Source organism: Anoplophora glabripennis, unplaced genomic scaffold, assembly GCF_000390285.2.
Source record: "Anoplophora glabripennis isolate ALB-LARVAE unplaced genomic scaffold, Agla_2.0 scaffold45, whole genome shotgun sequence".
Classification (NCBI taxonomy): Eukaryota; Metazoa; Arthropoda; class Insecta; order Coleoptera; family Cerambycidae; genus Anoplophora; species Anoplophora glabripennis.
Genome location: NW_019416437.1, coordinates 1,335,524 through 1,356,125, shown reverse-complemented (window position 1 = coordinate 1,356,125; position 20,602 = coordinate 1,335,524). Strand labels below are relative to the sequence as shown.

At 32.7% G+C, this 20,602-nt stretch overlaps 1 protein-coding gene across 3 annotated transcripts in view; it reads right to left on the bottom strand.

Annotated features, from left to right (window-relative positions):
- Positions 1 to 681: 681 nt before the first annotated feature.
- LOC108917110 (acetylcholine receptor subunit alpha-like) overlaps positions 682 to 20,602 on the bottom strand; it is a 238,116-nt gene continuing 218,195 nt past the window's right edge. For 2 of the 3 annotated variants that reach the window (XM_018723554.1, XM_018723557.1), the window contains exons 10-12: positions 16,088 to 16,234; positions 4,099 to 4,330; positions 682 to 879 (exon numbers count right to left, since the gene is read on the bottom strand). In XM_018723554.1, coding sequence (XP_018579070.1) covers positions 682 to 879; positions 4,099 to 4,330; positions 16,088 to 16,234 — 577 coding nt within the window. The remainder of the gene's footprint in view (positions 880 to 4,098; positions 4,331 to 16,087; positions 16,235 to 20,602) is intronic. The other variant, XM_018723556.1, reaches the window with a different exon arrangement.

Genomic DNA, 20,602 nt, shown 5'->3' with positions numbered 1-20,602 from the left:
AAAAGAAATTAAAAAGTTGTTTCATCTGACTTTTCCGCATTAGATAAATGTGTAATAGGGTGGAGCTTTGCAAGAAAACTAACAAGTGTGGTTCGTTGCAACATGAACAATAAAAGAAAAAGAAGGTATCCCCTTCTGAAATCTTTGACACTAAACATATTTGCCATATCGGAAAATTTTTACCGTAAATTAGTTTATTATTCCATCAATCTACAACAAGCAAACGTTCTTCAACTTTCCAGCTTAAAATGACATGGACATAATAAACACCCCCTGTGTAAAAGTACATTCAAAATATCAAATCACCAAATATTTATTTGAATCACTCTGTTTTACGGAACTGATAAATTAAAAAACCACCACCCTTTTAATTACTTAAGTATACTTGTCAACCCTATATCAGTCTACGTGTACTTTGTCCTCTTTGTAATTTATATCCTTTTAATGATTAACATTCCACAAATTAAAATAACCAACGAACTGAACAGAAAGCAACGGAAAGAATATTTACTTTAGAACCTTTTCCTTTTGAAATACACTTTAAATTTATTAAGGTGTCCGATTAACGAAAGCAAAAATAACATTCCGGCAAATCGGATCTTTTACCTTCCCTCAGGTTCCATCTAAAAACGTTATCAAATATATCTCTCGTATTTATTTATATGCACGTCTCACATTTAATTACAATGAGGTGGCTATGTGGGGTTTTGCAGTCGTGGATGCTATTTCAGACAGGGTCACATCAATGGGTCTACGGTCATCGTACAATGTGGGGGCTTGCAAGATTATCCCCGCAGTTCCCACTAATACTGCTAACGTAAATATCCAGAGGAACAGCCTGTCGAGGACCATGGCTACGTACTTCCAATCCTCTTTTACCTGAAACAGATGACTATTGTTACAATATGGGAAGTCCCATAAGCCAATGGCTAGTTCTATATAGTAAAATGAAATATATGACTATTTGAAGTTAGTAATCCTAGTCTATCATGTAAGAAAACGGAAAGGAACTTGTTTTTAATACTAAAATAGGATGAAAAACACTAATTATTTATTTTAAATAAGGGTTTGAAAATATTGCCAATAACTAGAAGCAGTTGCTTTGATGATACTGAGGTTGGTCTTCAAAAATTGTTTTCAAGGTTTTACTACAACTAACTCTATCCATGTTGTGAGCAATCAGTTCGTCTATTGAATGCGTAAATTACCTATAGACTGTAAATTGTTTTCCACTGAAACCAACTGTTAGGTCTATGATCTTAGAGTTCCTCATATTTAATTAGGTTCCATAACTGTGATAGTGACCTCTCCGTATAGGTTGCAGTTCCTACGAACAGTGGATACCGCACTCTTACTAGAACTTCACTTTATCCTTCGGGCAGAACCTAGATAGGCTGACTACCAAGTTAATATTAGGTACTCAGATGTTTCTTGAATTTGCAATGTCCTATTGGCAACCCCACCATAATCCTTATTATCCTTAGGAAATCTGCTGTTAACTCTTTTGGTCGGTCATTTAAGAATTTCTTGAGAAGCCTTTCATCATTTTTTAACCTTATGTTTCAACTATTTTCGTATAAGTATCTTAATAAAGGAGCTAGAGATTCAGACTCTTGAAGAGCCACAGATGAGCCTACTCTGGCTGGGGTCACATCGTCGTAACTTCCTGGCCATATCAAAGTCTTTTGTATTTACTTTTACCTTACACGATAATTTTTTCTGGATATCTTTACATCTCAGATTTTGAGTTGGGCGATGGATGGAAAGTGAACGTAAAAGAGACATTAAATGATTCATATAGAGATGACTAATTATTTGTATTCATAAAGGAATGTTAAAATAAATTTGTGAATTGCAACATATACAGGGTGTTCTACTAGCTCTATGATAAACTTGATAGATGGTAGCTGGGTCAATTTCAAACATTTTTACTTATATGAACATAGGTCCGATTTGTTTTTGTTTGGAAGTTACAAATTTCAATATGGTAGACAAGCTGTTTCATTTGTCCCCATAAATAAAAGTCTAAAGGATTTAGATCTGGGGAACGAATTGGCCATGTTATTGGACCTTGTTGTTTATTCGGGAAATGATCATTTAACCAAGCAGTTACTTGTCTCCTTCTATGTGGTGGTGCACCGTCATGCTGACACCACAAATTTTCAACGAGATTAAGCCCATCAATTAAATCAAAAAGATTATTATCCAAGAAAGTTCTATACAGCTCTGCAGTTAAACGATCTTTTAAAATATATACAGGCAGTAAATTATTGTTGAAAATGCTACCCCAAACGTTGACACTGAAACGTTGCTGAAGTCGTATTGATCTAATTGCATGCGGATTTTGCAATGCCCAGATATGTTCATTATTATTTACGCCGTTCCTAGTAAAACACGCTTCATCAGACCACATGACAAGCGAAATGAATCTATCATTTTGTGCATGTTGTTGAAGTAACCAGCAACAAAATTCTATTCGCTTGTACATTTTGGCGATGAAACGGATGTAACTTTTCTCTGTTCAATACACGCTGTACAAAATTCGGCGATAAATGAAGATTACTTGCTATACGCCGAATACTAATTGAAGAAGAGTTGTCAATGACAGCATCTATTATACCTTCTTCATTTTGTACATTCAATTCAGTAGGACGATAGGCCTTTTTTGGAGCGGGGTTACCTTCTTCTCGAAGTCTACGAAATATTGCACTAAAGACTGTGTGAACACGTTGATGTCGATTTGGGTATCTTCGTCGGAATTCTTGGTTGCTTGTCTGGCGTTCTCATTAGAGTACCTATATACAAAGTCAATATCTGCATATTCATCAGTTGTAAATAAATCAATGTTTTATTTAGCATTTTAACGCTAAGTGTCAGATGGATAAACAAAATGACACAAATAATATCTTTTGTTATATCAACCATCATTTTTATTTATCGGGCTACTTTGAAATACGAAATTATATTTTTTAAAATGCTTGTAACTTCTAAACAAAAACTAATCGGACCTATGTTCATATAAGAAAAAAAAAATGAAATCAACTCAGCTCCATGCTCCATCTGTCAAAGTCTGTCATACAGCTTGTAGAACACCCTATATATCACCAGGGGTTTTTCAAATACTGGCAATGGATTTCATGAAGACTTATTGAATCTTAATTTGTTATAACATATATTTACTTACTACCAATATCAAACTAATACTACCAACTTCAAAAGTCTAACTTTTTTTGGGGAATTGGACAAGATAACCTTTTCACATGGAATAATTAATGCCAGGCACACTCTCTCATTTCCTATTGAGTCACTTTGGTTGTTACTATGGATAGTTGTTTGAATTAGTGAATCAAATATGTTTGTTTAGGTATAAATTTATAATCTTCGTCTTACCAACTTAACTATTTCAGTAAGAAAACGAAATCAATGAAAATATTCTCTTTAAAAACGACTGTAGTTAATTGAATTTGGAACTTTCGTTGAAAGAAAATAGAGTTGCTGAGATGAGAGAGATTGTAGAATCAGGTAATTCCTTCATTGTATCCCTTGTGCATTACATACTCATGCAATTTTCAAATATCCTTTCGGGAACTTTTCTAGTCTCAAATAATATATTTATAACTTAGGTATTTTCAAGCTTAAATCTGAAGGTGTAACGAAAAGTAATTGTTCTTATAGATACCTTATATAATAATCAATTTTGTATACATCATAACTAATCAATTTATCATGAGAAGACATAAGACATAAAAGGCGAGTTAATTCGCTCATTTAGACCTATCTTAGTCTTAAATGTCCAACTCTTATCTCCCATGAACAGACCAGATTGGAAACGAATACTACCCAATTTAGATCCTTTTATGTTCATTAATGACATCATTTCGACCGGCCTTTTTGTCACATATAAAGTGAATACTGGTTTATGAGACTTTAAATATTTCATTATACTTTAATGTTAGATATGGACGTAATGAATGTTGTTAAAACTTAATTTTGATATTTTAAGAATTTTACATCTCCCTCTTTTCCTCGGGTGGGACTCCAGTCATATTTTCAATTAGCTTTTTCGCGTTTAGAACTAATAAAAACATGTTAACTTACTCTGGTAGAGTCCTCTTCTCTTCTGGTATGGTCCGCGATAAATCTGACGCCATCAATGGCTTTGTGCACTTCCGGACAGTGATGCCAGGGGTGAGATTCCTTACAAAGGACATCCTCTAAGTGGTCCTCCAGGTTACCTCCATTCAGTTCATCTCCTAAATGGAAGCCTACGCCTGGAGGTGGGGTAGTGCCGTGAATACTGCACGATCTTAAGGCTCCTGCTTCCAATTCCCTAATTTATACATAATGAGAGAGTGATTTGAAAGATAACAAGACTCGTATGATAGTTTTATTAAAACTAACATAAGATGAATTGATTAAACTCCCTCTTTCCAACAAAAACCTCGAAAATAAAAACACAGTGTGTACCAATTTCTTCCTGTGTATAGATTTTTGTTAGTCTTTTTGACAGACCTGTTACAAGTTACTTCTTCTATTTTTGTTATTTTCTTATTTTATAAATCATTGATAGACTTTAGCGTCACGCGCCGTTGAAAGAGTTGTTATAATAATAAACGTGTCATTAAGCGTAGGTATATATATTAAAAAATAATAACAATAACAAAACTAGAAGTTTCTTAAAAGTAATGACAAATAAAGTACAATTCTGCAGCTGGTATATAAAAAATATATAAGCTATTTAATATTGAAGTTGTTCTCGATTAATGAATATAAAGTCATGATCTGAGTTTTCTCGAGTTTATAATGACAGTAAAACACTTTCTGCTCATTGTAATAATCAAAACCATATTTTTTTATAGGTTTCAGGTTTCGAAAACAACGCAATAATCATTGAAAAAAATCTATAACGACGAAAAGGTGAGATTTAAATTCAAAGGTTCCTTAATAAAGTTACTCTTTCAAGTCGAGTGGGGAATTCAAAATGCAAAAACATGCAGAATCTGTATTCAATGAATACGAATGTATTTTGTTATCAACTACATTGAGTTGCAAGTAAACTCGCATATAAATAAGAAATTATGTTGATAAGAAACAGGTCTCTGTTTTCCTTAGTTCAGAAGCTGAACATCTACTAATAAATTAATGGTCTGATCCAGTATAAACTCAATATTACGAGGGTAGATCAAATATAAACGGAATTTTTATTCCTGAGCGTCCACGGTTGGTAGAACTGGACCCGCGCTTCTTGTATGCTTAGGTGGAGTCATCAGGAGTGGGAAGAGTTGACCATTCCACACTCCCAACCAATGAGTCCCTTACATTCATGATGTCGGAGTAGGAGCACCTTTCCACTGCGTAACGCATAATTACAAAATTTCTTGCTCGTGAACCAGTTCGTGTACCAAACATTCTCAAGGACCTGTGTGTTTAATTGGAAAATCAGGAATACGATCGCAGACCTCGGACCAGCAGACGAAAACATTCCCGCGGTTCGAGATGTGGGTCGAGGGTCGACAGTTGAAAATACCTGTCTAAAATAGCAGAACAGGTCGAAATAAGTTTTGGGAGATAGCTGTCAATCGAACACAAACGACCTACAGTTCCGTAACTTGTGTACCAGAGGATTCCCTCGCCTTTTGGCCATAGATTGGAAGTTGAGACATTTAGAGGTCTGTCAGAGGGTTACAGCTAGCATACATTAAAAGACGCTCCGCGCGCTCCAATCAGGAAAAGGTGGGTGTGGCGTTTAAACTGCCAATTTTTAATGACAATATACTAGTCCAATTAACTAAGCCTTTAAATCGAAATTTTGCCAACTTGGCTGAATTTTTGATATGAGTTAGTTTAAGGTATATTATAACAATAAGTGAGAGTAATTTTTTGTTCAACCCCCGGCCAAGGGTGGAAAAAGATAAAACAAAGGGCTTTTTCAAGATAACTCAAAAAGGGTAAGAGCTAGAAAAAAAAGTTTTTCATGAAAGTTGTAAAGCAGACAATTCTACATAAAAATGGCCTCTTAACTTTTTCTTGTACTATTACAATTAACAGAGTTAGGGAGGCTAGAAGTTAAGGGAAGATTTCAGAAATTTAAAAAAAATCATAACAAACAGAAAAATGATTGAATTTTGTAATTTTTTTTTTCAATCTGCTCTAAAATATGTAACTTTTCTTTTCAGAGAAATAGATATATTTTTTAATTTTTAATAAGAAAGTTATAACAAAAAATCAAATTTTTAATCGTTAATTTTAATGATTTAACAAAATTAAATTTCTGAAATCTTCCCTTAACTTCTAGCCTCCCTAACTCTGTTAATTTTAATAGTACAAGAAAAAGCTAAGAGACCATTTTTATGTAGAATTGTCTGCTTTACAACTTTCATGAAAAACTTTTTTTTCTAGCTCTTACCCTTTTTGAGTTATCTTGAAAAAGCCCTTTGTTTTATCTTTTTCCACCCTTGGCCGGGGGTTGAACAAAAAATTACTCTCACTTATTGTTATAATATACCTTAAACTAACTCATATCAAAAATTCAGCCAAGTTGACAAAATTTCGATTTAAAGGCTTAGTTAATTGGACTAATACCCTAGGCGCGAAAACCGAAGTACGTGTTTTCTTAACTCTTAATCTTACTTGTATGTTTTGGCAATTTCAATCAGCATATATTTATAGTTCTTGCTTGTTATTTGCACAGATTATAAAGGAGTTAGTTAATAGTTGAAAAAATATTAGTATAAAGTTGTCGACACACATTTAAAACAGCAATTTTTATTGCTATTAATTAATTATTACTTGTGCACTTAGTCCTCACAACATGGCAATTATGAAGTAAGTCTTATTTTAAAAATAAAGCTACAAGATTAAATTTTTTATTTTTGTTGTGCTTTTGTAGAGACTGCAAATTGGTTTGTAAAATTTGTTAAAAGGAGTTCTCCAGTATATCTAAAAAAAATAGACATATAAGACATCTTTCACGATGAAGTAACGATAGAGAAGAAGAAACTCCAACGAATTCGGTGTCCATTGTGCCTCGAAGAAGAGAAATTCAATTGCTGTGAACATTTGATGGAACATTTGAAACAACGTCATAAGGTAAGTATAATGGAATCTGTTTTGAGTTTCAGGAATTTTGAAGATTTTGAAGCGTGGAGAGCATTAGACAATAGAGATGTGGATTATGCGTGTTATAGAAGATGTAAACGTCCCAATGGTAATGAAGACATATATTACAATTGTAATAGAAGTGATTCTAGAGGTAGCCATTTGTATAAACATCTGACGAACAATGTAGGTAATATGTATTACTTAAATTTTTTTAGGATTTACCAGTACATGTCACAAAAGAAATATGAAATTAGGAGGAAGCATACGAATTCAAGGAACATGCCCGTCAAGAATTGTTGTGAAAATCCAACAAATGGTAAAAACATTTTTCAATAGATACATTGTTCTGTTGGAATGGTTGAAGTAGAATTTGTCGAAACGCACGTGGGACATGCAGACGAGTTGAGGAGTTAGCGTCTATCAAAAACTGAACAGTCCAACAATTAACTGTAGGAGTAACAAAAGAAAGAATAATGACAAATTCCCGGATTATTGAAAACGACGAATTGCGAAGGATAAATATAATAACAAGAGGAGATTTGGCATATTTAATTAGGAAATTCAATATTGACGAAAGAAGAAATGCAGATGATATGATAGCGACAGCTTTAAAAATGGAAGAGTGGAATAGGCAAGGAAAAAATAATGCATTTTTATTTAAACAAATATGTAAATAAGTAAAAAATCAGTAAAAATATATGCCTAAGGCTTTTGTGTGGTGGGCTGGTGTTGGTTGATGGTGGCAGAATTTTGAAATACATTTTAGGTGTCATGGAAAAAAGCTAAAGGAATTCAAACGTGTAATTTGTATAGATGGGACTCATGGGACTAATAGAAGAAATTGGGACTTAACAGTAGTTTTAGTTAAAGATGAAAATAATATGGGTTTTCCTGTCGCATTTTTACTTTCAAATAGATTAGATCAAATAATTCAATACATTTTTTTTACTGCGTTGAAGTCAAGATTAAGAGAAAGCGTTGAGGCTGACGAGTATAATGAGTGACGATGACATAAAATATTACAATGCTTGGACCAAGGTTATGGAGACAGAACGAAAGCCCAGAAGATTACTTTGCACGTGGCATATTATAAAAAACTGGAATATCCAAGGAAGATCAAAATTAAAGAAACCAGAAAATAGACAAGAAATGAAGATGAAAATGAGAAATACTTAGGAAGTTGATACAAAAAAATTTCTGGAGTTAAAGGAAAATTATTTTAAGCACTTGGAAGAAGAAGGAGAAAACGAGTTTTTAAAATATTTGCAAAAGTTTGTTTACAATCTAAAAACACAAACCACATGAAAACATTGTTTTTTGTTTCTAGTTACTATTTTCAAAGCGAAGAAAGAATCATGATGTGGGCTCATTGTCATAGGATAAATGCTGGTATAAATACGAATATGGCCATTGAAAGTTTAAATAAGTTATTGAAGTATAATAAAATGAATGGGCATAGAAATCTCCGGTAGAGTAAATTCAAATTTAAAAAAACGTGCTATAAATTATCTTTTTTTTTTAGTGTTGAAAAATTACTCGATTTGTTAGATGAACTTGTAGATGAGAAAATGTGGAAGCGAATTATAAACACAGAAAGACCTAATGCGAATAATTACCAAACAAAAAATAACCGTAGAAGCACTCAAAAAAGCCGAACAGATGAAGGATAATGTACAGTACTCGGAATTTGGAACATTAAAGGTCCAATCATGTACAGTAAGTAATAAATTTTATTTAGTCTCATATAATGAAATATGTGATGAAGATTGTAGAACTTTTTATTGTAGCCAATGTAAAATTAGTATACAGAGGATATCTATGTGAATGCCCAGAATATGCAGTAAAATGTACAATGTGCTGTAGTTCTGTTTGAGGGGAGAAGCGTGTCTGTTTTAGGTCTATCAAGCAGTTCTCCGTGTTCCGAAGAATGTAATGTGCTATGTATTGATGAACCCACGACAAGCCAAATCCGATAAAGACAATTTAACTCATTTCCTAGATGAAAACTGCAGGAATCAAAATTCTAATAAACCAGTAAATTTTGAAAATAGACGTGAGGCATATATGTAAAGTATTTAGTTACATAACCACCTCATTATAGGTTTAAATTTTTAGATTGCTTTGGATGCGATTTGTAGATTTGGTAAATCTTTGGATGAAGAATCATTTGATAAATTTATGATGGAGTTTAATAAAATTAAAGATAGGTTTCAGCAAAAAACAGATGTATGTAGAAAAAGAAAAATAGAATAGAAAAGTATGTAGAAATTTTACAAGTACCTACGGTAACTGTTGCATATCACGTTATGTAAAAAATATACGTATATCTAAATTCTAGTTTGGCGTCCGGGAAGCCACAACTTATTTCAGCTGACACTAACTAGTTGTTGAAGATCTCATAATATTTGTTGATAGAAATGGACAGTGATGGACAGAAAAACCAAGACTGGGGGGAGCATAATCCCCGGTGAGTTATATATTTGTTTGTTTATCTGCAGATTAGTAATTTTAATGTTTGTTTCGTATACTTTTATATTTCCTGGCAAATGACCCGGCTGCTGCTGAGACTTGCTTTGTGATGACCTGTGTATACAAGGAAGTAGTAAAACATCGTTTTACAACTATTCAAAGTAAAATAGAATATGAAGTGAGGCGAGGTTTCACACACCGATCAAAAACCGAAATGTCACAGTTGGAATTGGAGTGCAGCAAAAATACATGGCTTTAAATAGCGGCGATTCACACAGTGTCCGATCCGACAAGATTTTTATTTAATTTTGTTTTAGTTGAAAGTATTTTTTTATTATATCTAATATTAAAAAAAAATTCAGTGTGAAAATAATTTTGTATTAGCAAAAAAATAAATTTTCCAATAAATTTTATTTTTTTAATATTTTGTGTTAGTCATATTTATGAGTTATTTTATATTATATTATGGATTAATAATTAATTATCTGAAAATATTCATAATATTAGAATAGTCAAATCGCAAAATCAACGTATGCGTATACATCACTACGTGATACAATTTATATAATGTAATAATTCATAATGGCAACAAAGTTTCCATATTTTATCACAATAAAAAGTTAATTAGGACATATATTATGTTACAGTGGCTGTGGATATAAAGTATGATTATACCCTTAATTTTAAAGAAACTAATTTGATACATTCGTTGCATATGTTGAATTTATGATTCGTCTATAAGTAAGTAATTAATTAAACAAATTACATTTATGTAACTAAGTGCATGCTGATTGAAATTGCCAAAACATAGAAGTAAGGTTAAGGGTTAAGAAAACAGGTACTTCGGTTTTCGCGCCTTGGCAATATTGTCATTTAAAATTGGCGGTTTAAACGCCACACCCACCTTTTCCTGATTGGAGGTGTTGCATTTTTGAGTTCGATCGCCACCTGCGACGAAACTGGATCCACCACTACAGTCCTGAGTTGAAACAAGTCAGTATGCAGTGACGGATTAAAAGAGGAAACAGCCCCAGTGAAATGCAAGACTTTCAACCGTATTTTTTGGCCGGCAAGGCATTTTGCTCATTGTTTTTTTTGCAAGAGCGACGCGCAATCAATGCTACTTACTATTACGAGCTGTTGAACGAGGCGAGGGCTGCATATCGCCGCAAAAAACAAGACCAACCGATTCAAGAGGCCATACTCCTCCACGACAACGCTAGGCCCCATATTGCAGCTCTAATGGTCTCAAAACTAGAAGACATGCACTGAACTCAATCATCCTCCCTATTTGCCTTTTATTTTTTAATACATATTTTGTTGTTAATAAAATCCTGTTTATATTTGACTACCCTCGTATAATAAATAGTTTTCCATCTTCATGTGATAATTCAGTAATTTACGTATCAAGTACATTTACCATATTAAATATGAGTCTGAAGACAAATTCATAGGTTACTAATGATACTGTAAACAAATAAGGGACATGATTTTATTCATCTGCACCGCACTGTAGCAATTTATTTCATCACTTGGATTCTACTGACATAGCTAAATCGCGATGTCATCTGCTGGCTGCTAAAATACCAGGAACATTTTATTTCACTCTTCCCATACCTGTTTTCCCACGAGAGCCCCCTGGGTAATGGTGCATTAGTATACGCTTTTAGAAACGGAAGTGGTTCGATTTCAAGCGACAGGAAAATCTAGGTAAGGGGATATTGTTACTCCCTGTGCACTAATATTAACATGTACCTTCTGAAGCCACCTTCGTTGACAGGTTGACAGGTTCGATGAAAAGAATACCTACGTGCGTTTCTTTGCGGACGTGGAAAATAAGATAGCTCTACATACACACCGTGTCCCGATTAATACGGGTTTGGGCCATTAGCATGCCCTTTTTACCCTAAGAGTGGGCATATTTGGAAACTATAAATTGCAAATTTTAAATTTGTTATGATTACATTTTAAAATACAGAGTGTACAGAAAGAAATCAGTAATACTTTAAAAGTAAAATAAACCGATTTAGATCACTATCAAGTCACCTTAGTATAATTTTGCTTAATTTTTTCAATATAATTCTGTTACCTTTTTGAAATATTTCAATAAAATTTGACATGAACGTGGATTTGGAGTAGCTGAATTTGAACACGTGCTTATTTTTTTAAATATAGAAGATGCTATAAGAGCAGTTATACTCGTAGTCTTTCAATTGACTACTTGTTTTTATAGGTTTATAAATGTGATATAAAGTACCTACATATTTTAATATGTAACTTGACAAAGACAGATATTTAATACTCTTACACTAGAGATGCATATCAAGAGAAACAAGTACTAAACAACCGACCATAATAAACTGGGTTGAATTTCTTCCATTCATAACGTTTTTCATTACACTTTAAACTCGCGAATAAAATCTGAATTCATAGCTGAACGTCAGTCATCCTTTCAGCGTCGTCTCTCCCTTCATTATATTTTCCTTGTCATAAGCAGGGGCAGTATGATCTCCGATAGAGTGTAACAAACATTTATTTTTTTCTTTTTTGGTATCTAAATGATGGCAATGGAGGCAAAGAAAAATGTAAAATAAATATGATCTTTAAAAAACAGTGGCATTCGAATTGCTATAAAAATTTATGAGAATTAGGATAATTATATCTATTATCGAATAGAAATTGACGCAGAACGGCAGCAGTTTAGGCAAAGTGAAAATGTGTTCTTCCTTTAAGTATTAAAATACGAGGATTGCCTTTTATATTTCGGGAATGGATGATCCTGCTATTTGACAACCAACGCACACTGGGGCCTATTGCAGTTAGTAGTCGCCCAAAGCCTATAAAAATTGTCCAAAATGGATTTTTTTTAATCTTTCCTTTACGAATTTCCTAAGAGATCTCTCACGAGCTTTTTTGAGAAAAATGACTCTAATTAATGTTACCTAAAGTTACCATAGCTCGAGTTGCTAGTAGGTAACACAGAAAACGCAGTAAGAAAATAAATATAACCAAACAAGAGATTCCAAAATTATCCATGAAATAAACGAATAATAGAAAATGTAATCAAAGTAGACATGGGTTAGATTTGTATACTGTAAAGGGTTACATCACCGATAACTAGATAATTTGCTCAGAGTACCTTTGGTTACATGAATCATACAATATTAAATTGGTCACTGTGGCCATCGATGTTTCCCTCTGCTCGATATATCCGTAAACACGAATTTTGTTTTATGTTCATTTTCTTTTTTCTAGTGCATTTATCCTTTTATCTAAAATATGGGGTGCATTGCATTGCATAAACTAAACTTTATTTGATTAGAACTTTACCTGGTTAGAACTCCTCAAAATAAGGAAACATATTCTCGCAAAGTTGAGCCAAAAAAGCTTTGGTATTCTGCCTTTTACTATTTATACTTAAGACAAAATGACAATAAGAAGAATCATTGAAGGAGAAATGAAACTGATAGGAAAAGGTAAAATTTTGTACCATGTTTCTTAGTATGTCATTTATTAGTTGTTTATGAGTAGAAATTTAAAATTTAGACTGTTTACAGATAAAAACGTCTCGCACTTTTTATTCAATGTTTCCCATTTTCGAATATAGTCCAGCCACTGAAGCATTTTGGCTACCATTTTTTTCGGGTGGAGTGGATTGACGTGAAATTTGAACTGTAACTAGGGAATAGCCCCAAGAAACAAAAGTTATATAGTGCCGATGTTTGCTTTTACCCTTTCTGGAGGGTGGATTTTTTTTATTAAAAATAACCTCACGATTCGATAAAGGGGCGAATTCTTAGCAAAAAATGTCCTATAAGAATTTTTTGTAAAATCAATACTTGTGTTATTTGCGCCTAAACATGTTCGTTTTTAGCCCAAAAAATGCATGTTTTTGAGCCATTTTTCGTGAATATCTCAAAAACTACAAGTTTTATCAAAAAAAAATGATCATAAGCAAAAATGAAGGTAATTAAATAGCAGAGATTGCTTTTTTTATTTTTGTAGGTGGTATAGAACCCGAGTTGAAGTCAATTTCGAAGATAGCTATAATCGAAACGTTTAACGTCCTGTAGCCGAAAAATTAAAGGTTTTTCTAGGAAAACTTATATAACAATTATTAAAGTTCTTGAAAAGATCTTTAAATTGAGTGGTAGTAAAAGTCGTTAGCATGAAAACTAATGAAGTTACAATCAAAATAAAATGATTGTCTTGATCTTGAGAAAAACAAATCGGTATTAAAATTAATGACTTGACGGAAAAAAATTAAACGTAGTCCTTCTGCAATTTACTTTATTTATCTATTAACAGTAGATTCTTGGAATTTGAACGATTTTAGAAGTCTAAATTTAAAAAAATATTGCATTTACTTTTGAATAAAATTTTTCAATTTTTTAAAAAATCATCTTTTTTTAAAATATTTCAAAAACTAACAAAGTTATAAAAAAAATGATAGAATAAGAAATTGTAGGTTTTTTCTTACTGAACAATTTGCTTTTTTTTAATTTTGGTAGGACAAATTTGACTGAGTTATGACCGTTAGAAGCTCAAAACTAAGCTCCAAGACTGCCTTTCCTGAGCCCTTTTAGCTTACAAATCTAAAAAACGAAGAGCTCAAAAAAACAGGAAATCACAGAACTTAAAGTGCTTTAAATTCCCTACAAAATGGTTTTTTGGGTAAATTTATAACTTTAAAATTACAAAAGTTATGGTAAAAAAATTAATCACATTTTTTCGGTAAAATTTTCGGAGCGGGTAAATTACCATCATCTTTGTGTATTTTGGAGCACTTGTGAACTGATTTGAGTAAGTATTTTAATAATATACATACACACACGTATCCGAATTCACATATATATGTATGTGTACATTCGGAAATTGGCCGAGACCTCGAATTGCCAGTATTAATTAGATAAAGTGCATGCGCTACATGCAATGCAGTGCTTTCATAAATTCAAATCAGTCGACTTTTCGCGGTAACTTTGGCTAACTAAATGTTGCCAACACTCGCTTATTGCCAACCTAAATGTTTATAATTTAACAATATGCATACCATTAAAACATCGCAAACTTTCAATAATATTGTTTTGTTTATTTTATTATAAGGGATGGTTTTTAAGAGTTGCAACTTTGTAATGAGTCGTAAGCTTTCTAATGAGTGACAAAAGAAATGCAATACATTGTAAATGCACCAAAAGAATATTTTAAACTGTTAAAAACTTTTTTTTCTATTTTTTTGGCCATGGAAGGGTAGTTTTTAAGGATTTTTAAGGGTTGAAAAGTAATTAAATTTCATAAACTATATTAAAAAACATGAAAGGAACTTTATCCAACATATTTGAACGTGAATTGAAATTTTCAGGAAAATCCATGCTATCCGAGAAAATTTGGAACTTTTACCTTATTTTCGCCTTCAGTGACTGGACTAATACAAAAGATTTCAACTTTGTTAGTCCCTTAAATGATGAACAAAACTAAATTTTTTGAAATATTGTTAGGTATCTGTTTGCTTTTTGCTTTTTGGTTATTTTACATCAGTCTATTTCTGCTTCTATGCCAGGAGACGAGCAACCCCCAACCTGGAACCCCCACTTTGTTGTAGAGTAGGGATCTTTTACTTGTCTAATATTGTCTAGACAAGGAAAGGTTTTACATCTTTTTCGAGGAATCGTATGACTTGCTATACAAACCTTTTTGTATAGTATAGCCTCTGTCAATACACCGACATACAGGCCACTAGAAAGTGATACAGGCGATTAGCGTTGTTTGACTTTTCATATCAATGACATGAATGCCAAGTCGCTAGGTTACACTCGCCCCTTAGGTAACAGTTAAATAGTAATTTTGTGTGTGTTTAATATTCTGAGTTTACATTAACGACAAAGTGTCACTAAGAATAATGGGCAACATTTTTTCTCCTAGTTCTCCCAGTTTCATGTATCCCTCCACTCCCCATGTTCATTTGTTTAAATTTACGCTAAAATAACATTTTAATAAAAATTCAACATGCACACCTACTGACAGGGGTTTATTGGAACCATTTTCTTATTTGGTAGAGGTCTATCTCAAAGTAACGTTTGGCTTATGCAATTTGGGACACCCTGTACACGAACTAATTTTAATAAAAAAAATTAATAATTAGAATATAGATTTATAAAGAGTCTTCCTATTTCAGTTTCAATAATTAATGATTCAGTATAATAAATCGTTCCATGATGACTGACCAAATAAGCCACAATAATAGTCTGACCCCTAAATTGCGAATATTTAAAGTACACCTTTCATTATTATCCTATTTCTCACTCTATCTAATTTTCCGAAATTTAAACGATAACGTTCTGTTGTGAAGTGCTAATGATTTTCTTTTACGAAAGGATCAACTCACGTTCTCTAATTCATATAAACTTGGGCAAATATGGAAGCAAGTCATTATACAAACTACCACCCAGAGTACTGTACATACAGTCTGAGGAGCGACAAAGCAGTGGACAAGCCGTCGTTACATTTAAGTGCTATTTACCTTGGTGTTAGTTCGTCTCTTGAACTGGCACTTGGAAAAAGGCCGGAAGGGTCCTCCCCTAAATCTCCGGAATCCGAATAGAGTCCGGCGTCCCTTAACTCTAGACCGTTACAGGTCCTCACCATAACTCTGTGGCTCGAAGTCATACTGGAAACAATTAGCAAACTTATTAATTATTAAATGCTAGGTGTACAACTTCAATACTACCTTCACATGATACTTAGTATTTATCACAATTTTTAGTGAGATATTTAAAGGAACTGTTTGATTTAACATGCGATTTTCTTATGGATATCGTGATAAAATTGGGGTCGATTTTTATTTGTTGTTCTTAATTGAATTGCGCACCAAAAGAAACTAAATAAAGCCGGTTTTTTTATACACTACTTGATGCATGCGAACAAATACTAATTTAGGTGGAACAATTTCAATTGCTTTTAGGGACTTTAAGATGTTTGGAACTCGATTTTCGAAGAAAACTGAACAGAACAATCGATATCGCATCTCGATATCTTCATTCGATTAACGTTTTTTTAAATAAGGTGCATTTTTCATTTTTGGTCGTTCATCTTTTGTGTTTCCGATTATAGTTTTTGTTTCATTATTTTTCTATAGATGTTTCTTTATTTAGTTCTTTCCGTACTTCGATAGGGTGCACAATTGTGCACAAGTTAAAGAAATTTTTTTAACTTGTGGTTTTTCAGTTTTTTAAATAGGATTCCCTATACAATGTGCCTTCGGATGGAGTTGAAAAAGGGACAACTTTTTTATTTTTTAATTTATTATTCCTGTTGCTTCTGTTCAATTAGCATCCTATATTATTGAGTTGCAAGGATAAAGTTAACTCTTATACAGGGTGTTTCTGAAATAAATACGTTCCTTGAAAATGGTGATAGAGGACACGAAAATGAGCGACTTTTATTAAGCAACTGATGGTGTAAAATATTATGTTTTAAATTGATAAAAAAAATTTCACATGAAGGTTTAAACAAATTTAAAGCCGTTTCTGTCCCAAAGTGCTGATGACGATTTTGATGGTTTAAACTTTGTATTCGAAAATACTGAAATTTATTCAAATCTCGTTTAAAAGTAACACAACAATTAGACGAATAAACGAATTACTTACCAATAGTCGATATGCTCTGATAATAATTGTCCCCGTAGTACACGCCACTCGGTACTGTTAGATATACCCACTTCTTGGCCAATGTGGGGAGTATTGCGCCTCGGATTTTCCTCAGCGATGTTTATGATGTTTTCTTCGTTGTCGAAAACATGATGCGGCCTTTCACGTGCAAGGCCTTGATATGTCAGGTGAACATTCCCGAAATCTCACAACCTTTGAACTGCCTTTTGCACTGTTCTACTCTGTTACGGTAACGGACTTCATACAAACGACAAGTCTCTTTTAAATTGTATTGACATTCTCCGTACATTAGATAACACCACATCTGCTAGTTCTTGATCATTGAACATTCTTGATTTTTGATCATTGAACATTGATCATTGAGCACTGAACATTGATCCTTGATCCTTGAACATTGATCGTTGAACACTGATCATTGAACATTGATCATTGAACACTTTATACGCTGGCTAAGTAATACTGCAATGCATAACTAAAAGACACAAGACTTAGTGACCTACCATCAGATTTGTTTGATTGTGGAAGTCACATGGAACGTCAGCCAATTAGAGAAGCGCTTCACGCATGTAGCGAGTACAAAGCAATCTGGCCGTGCACGTGCACAAGATGTTCAAGGTTGGCTTACATTTTTTATGGTTAATTTTCTTAATTAATTTTTTCGAAAACAGAAGCATTTAGACCATCAATTGCTTAATAAAAATTGCTTATTTTCGTGCCCTTTATCTCCCTTTTCAAGGAACTCACTTATTTCAGAAACACTCTGAATATCTAAGCATTTCGTAAAAGGCGGCACTTTGTATATACCAAGATATTTAAAACTACATTTTTAGTTTTAAATGGGTCGATAGAAGTTGACTTTATCCTTGCAATCCTCAATAATATAGTATGCTAATCAAGAAACTCATAAATAAGTAATCCATTATTTATTCATGAAAAGTTGGCGACAACAAAAAAAATCTGTAGAGGTATAAAGCCTTCTTCATATATTAAAAAATTTAAAAATTTCATTAAGAAAAATTGTTTTTTATGGGAGATATCGATAAAAATTATGTTAGAAGTTATTTAAAATTAAAATGTATGTTAATGTCTCAAATTTGTTGGCATTCTGTTCTAATTTTGTAATTCAGTAATTTATCAAAAAAGAAAATTACTTTTGTCTCTTTTCAACTTCCTCCGGGGACATACTACATCCATCGATTTTTAAAAATTGCATAAAATTTTCATCTGAAATAATAGACAATACATTTACGCAAAAATATGAAGATGGAAGACACAAAGTTATTTTTTTAATTTGACCTATTTGTTTATAAAATTGAGTATGTCATGAATATATCTCGTGTATCTATGAAGAAAGGTCTGCACAATGAAATGCACCATAAAATGTTCGAAATGAATTATAAAAAAAAATCACAATCTTCCTTCAAAACACATTATTTTAAAACCTATGTTGTACAATAATCGCTTGAAAGGAAATTTTTCGAAGATTTAAAAAATATATAGGCTTTATATCCTTTTGCTTAAATAAATACAAGTTTGGGTTACAAATGTAAAACCAGAAGTTAGAAGTTACAGAAAAACATCGTCTTGTCCATATAGAAAATCTCTGTTTCAAATTTAGAAATGTTCACTAATTTATCTATTTATTTATTTATTTATTTATTTATTTATTTATTTATTTATTTATATTCGAAAACCGAAACACTTTCCGAACAATGTAAGAAAATCTGAAAAGTGTCGATATTCACTTGTACTGCATTTCATCGTTAGACTCCTGACTTAAAAAACGTCTCTGTTGGTTTAAGGCCAATTCATGTTTGAATGTTGCTACTCTCTTGGCTGCAATTCAAACATTACAGAAACTGTTTTCTCCCATCTGCCTTTCACATATTCATTTGTTTCACTGAAGACGTTATGAAATATATTACGGATATGGGTGTATTGATAACCGCAAGAATTTCTGCTCGAATAATATAGAAGCAGGAAAACCGGCAATCTGTAATTTACTGTTAATTTGTTATCAGTCGACAAATTATGATTTGAATTTGAATTTTCCTCGTATTTACAGTTCACCCCTATTTAATTTGTCGATTTTGTAAATCAAATATACTTCGTTGGTACTCCATCATTGTTATGTGATTAAAATGCTATAAATTCAGTTTGCAGAAAGACACCCGCATCGCTCTTAATCCAATTATTATAATAACTTCTGATTTACTTCTGATTGCCATTTGACCTCATATTTGACCCCTCCTTTAGCATCAATTTCTGTCACTATTCATGCAACTCCGATGAAAAATGTCCACGTCGAATATTTCCGTAATTAATGGCAATTTGAAAAACGTGCTTGGCCCTATAATTTCAGAGCGGTAGACGTATCAATCAACATTTATTTCACCCTGACCCTACTCATTTAAAAGTATCACTTCGATAATATTTTTGGTGTCTGAGTAATATTAAATTTTTAACATTCAGTAGTCATGTAGATATACAGGGCCTCTCAATAATAACTGATGCAGGTCAAGAGCATATAGGGGTGCCCAGGCGGAGCTATAAAAATTGTTAGATCTGCAACGCTTTAACTTAGGAACACCAAATTTGGTCTACAATTTAGATATATCTTGTAGGCTTATAAACTTGCCATGAATTCAAGGTCACCAAGGGTCATCCTTAACTCCATACGATTTTTTTTGTCTCCATATTCGAATAACGGAAGGAATTATAAAGATTGGTAATTCCTATATGGGTTTCTTTTTTATGAAAATTATGCGATATACGACAATGAAACAACCAATATAGAAAGAAATAGATTTTACGATATTGCTGGTATAATTCAATGCTAGTCAGTATATTGCAATAGCTATCTTGCAATATAATCATTTAAATCTTTGTCTTCGTCTTCATAGGGACCTGATCGTACTTTCAATGTACTTGCAATACAAAGCTCTTTCTTTCACACTTTGGTCTTTTAGGTGGTCTTATTGTTAGTAGCAGTGGCCACTAGATGTACTCAATTACATCAATTACATGTTTTACATCTCAATTTAATCTTTTTCTTGTACTTACTCCTCTCCTGGATTTCAGAAATCAAGACTGCTGGTTCATTCATCAATTGTCGCACCTCTAACATACTGGTGAGGAATAACAAGTCCAAAACCGGTATGTGTCCGGTGTATTCGACCGACGAATGATTTTATTTGCATTTAATGATATCGCAGATGTATTCCAATGTTAGTCTTGCAATATCATCACAGACCAGTGCGATGTCCGCTTTATCTAGACTGTAGTTTTGGGAAGACTGGAAGTTTTCACAAAAATATCAACAAAACTAAGACAAATTTATGTATGTACCCTTGAAAGACTTTTTATTA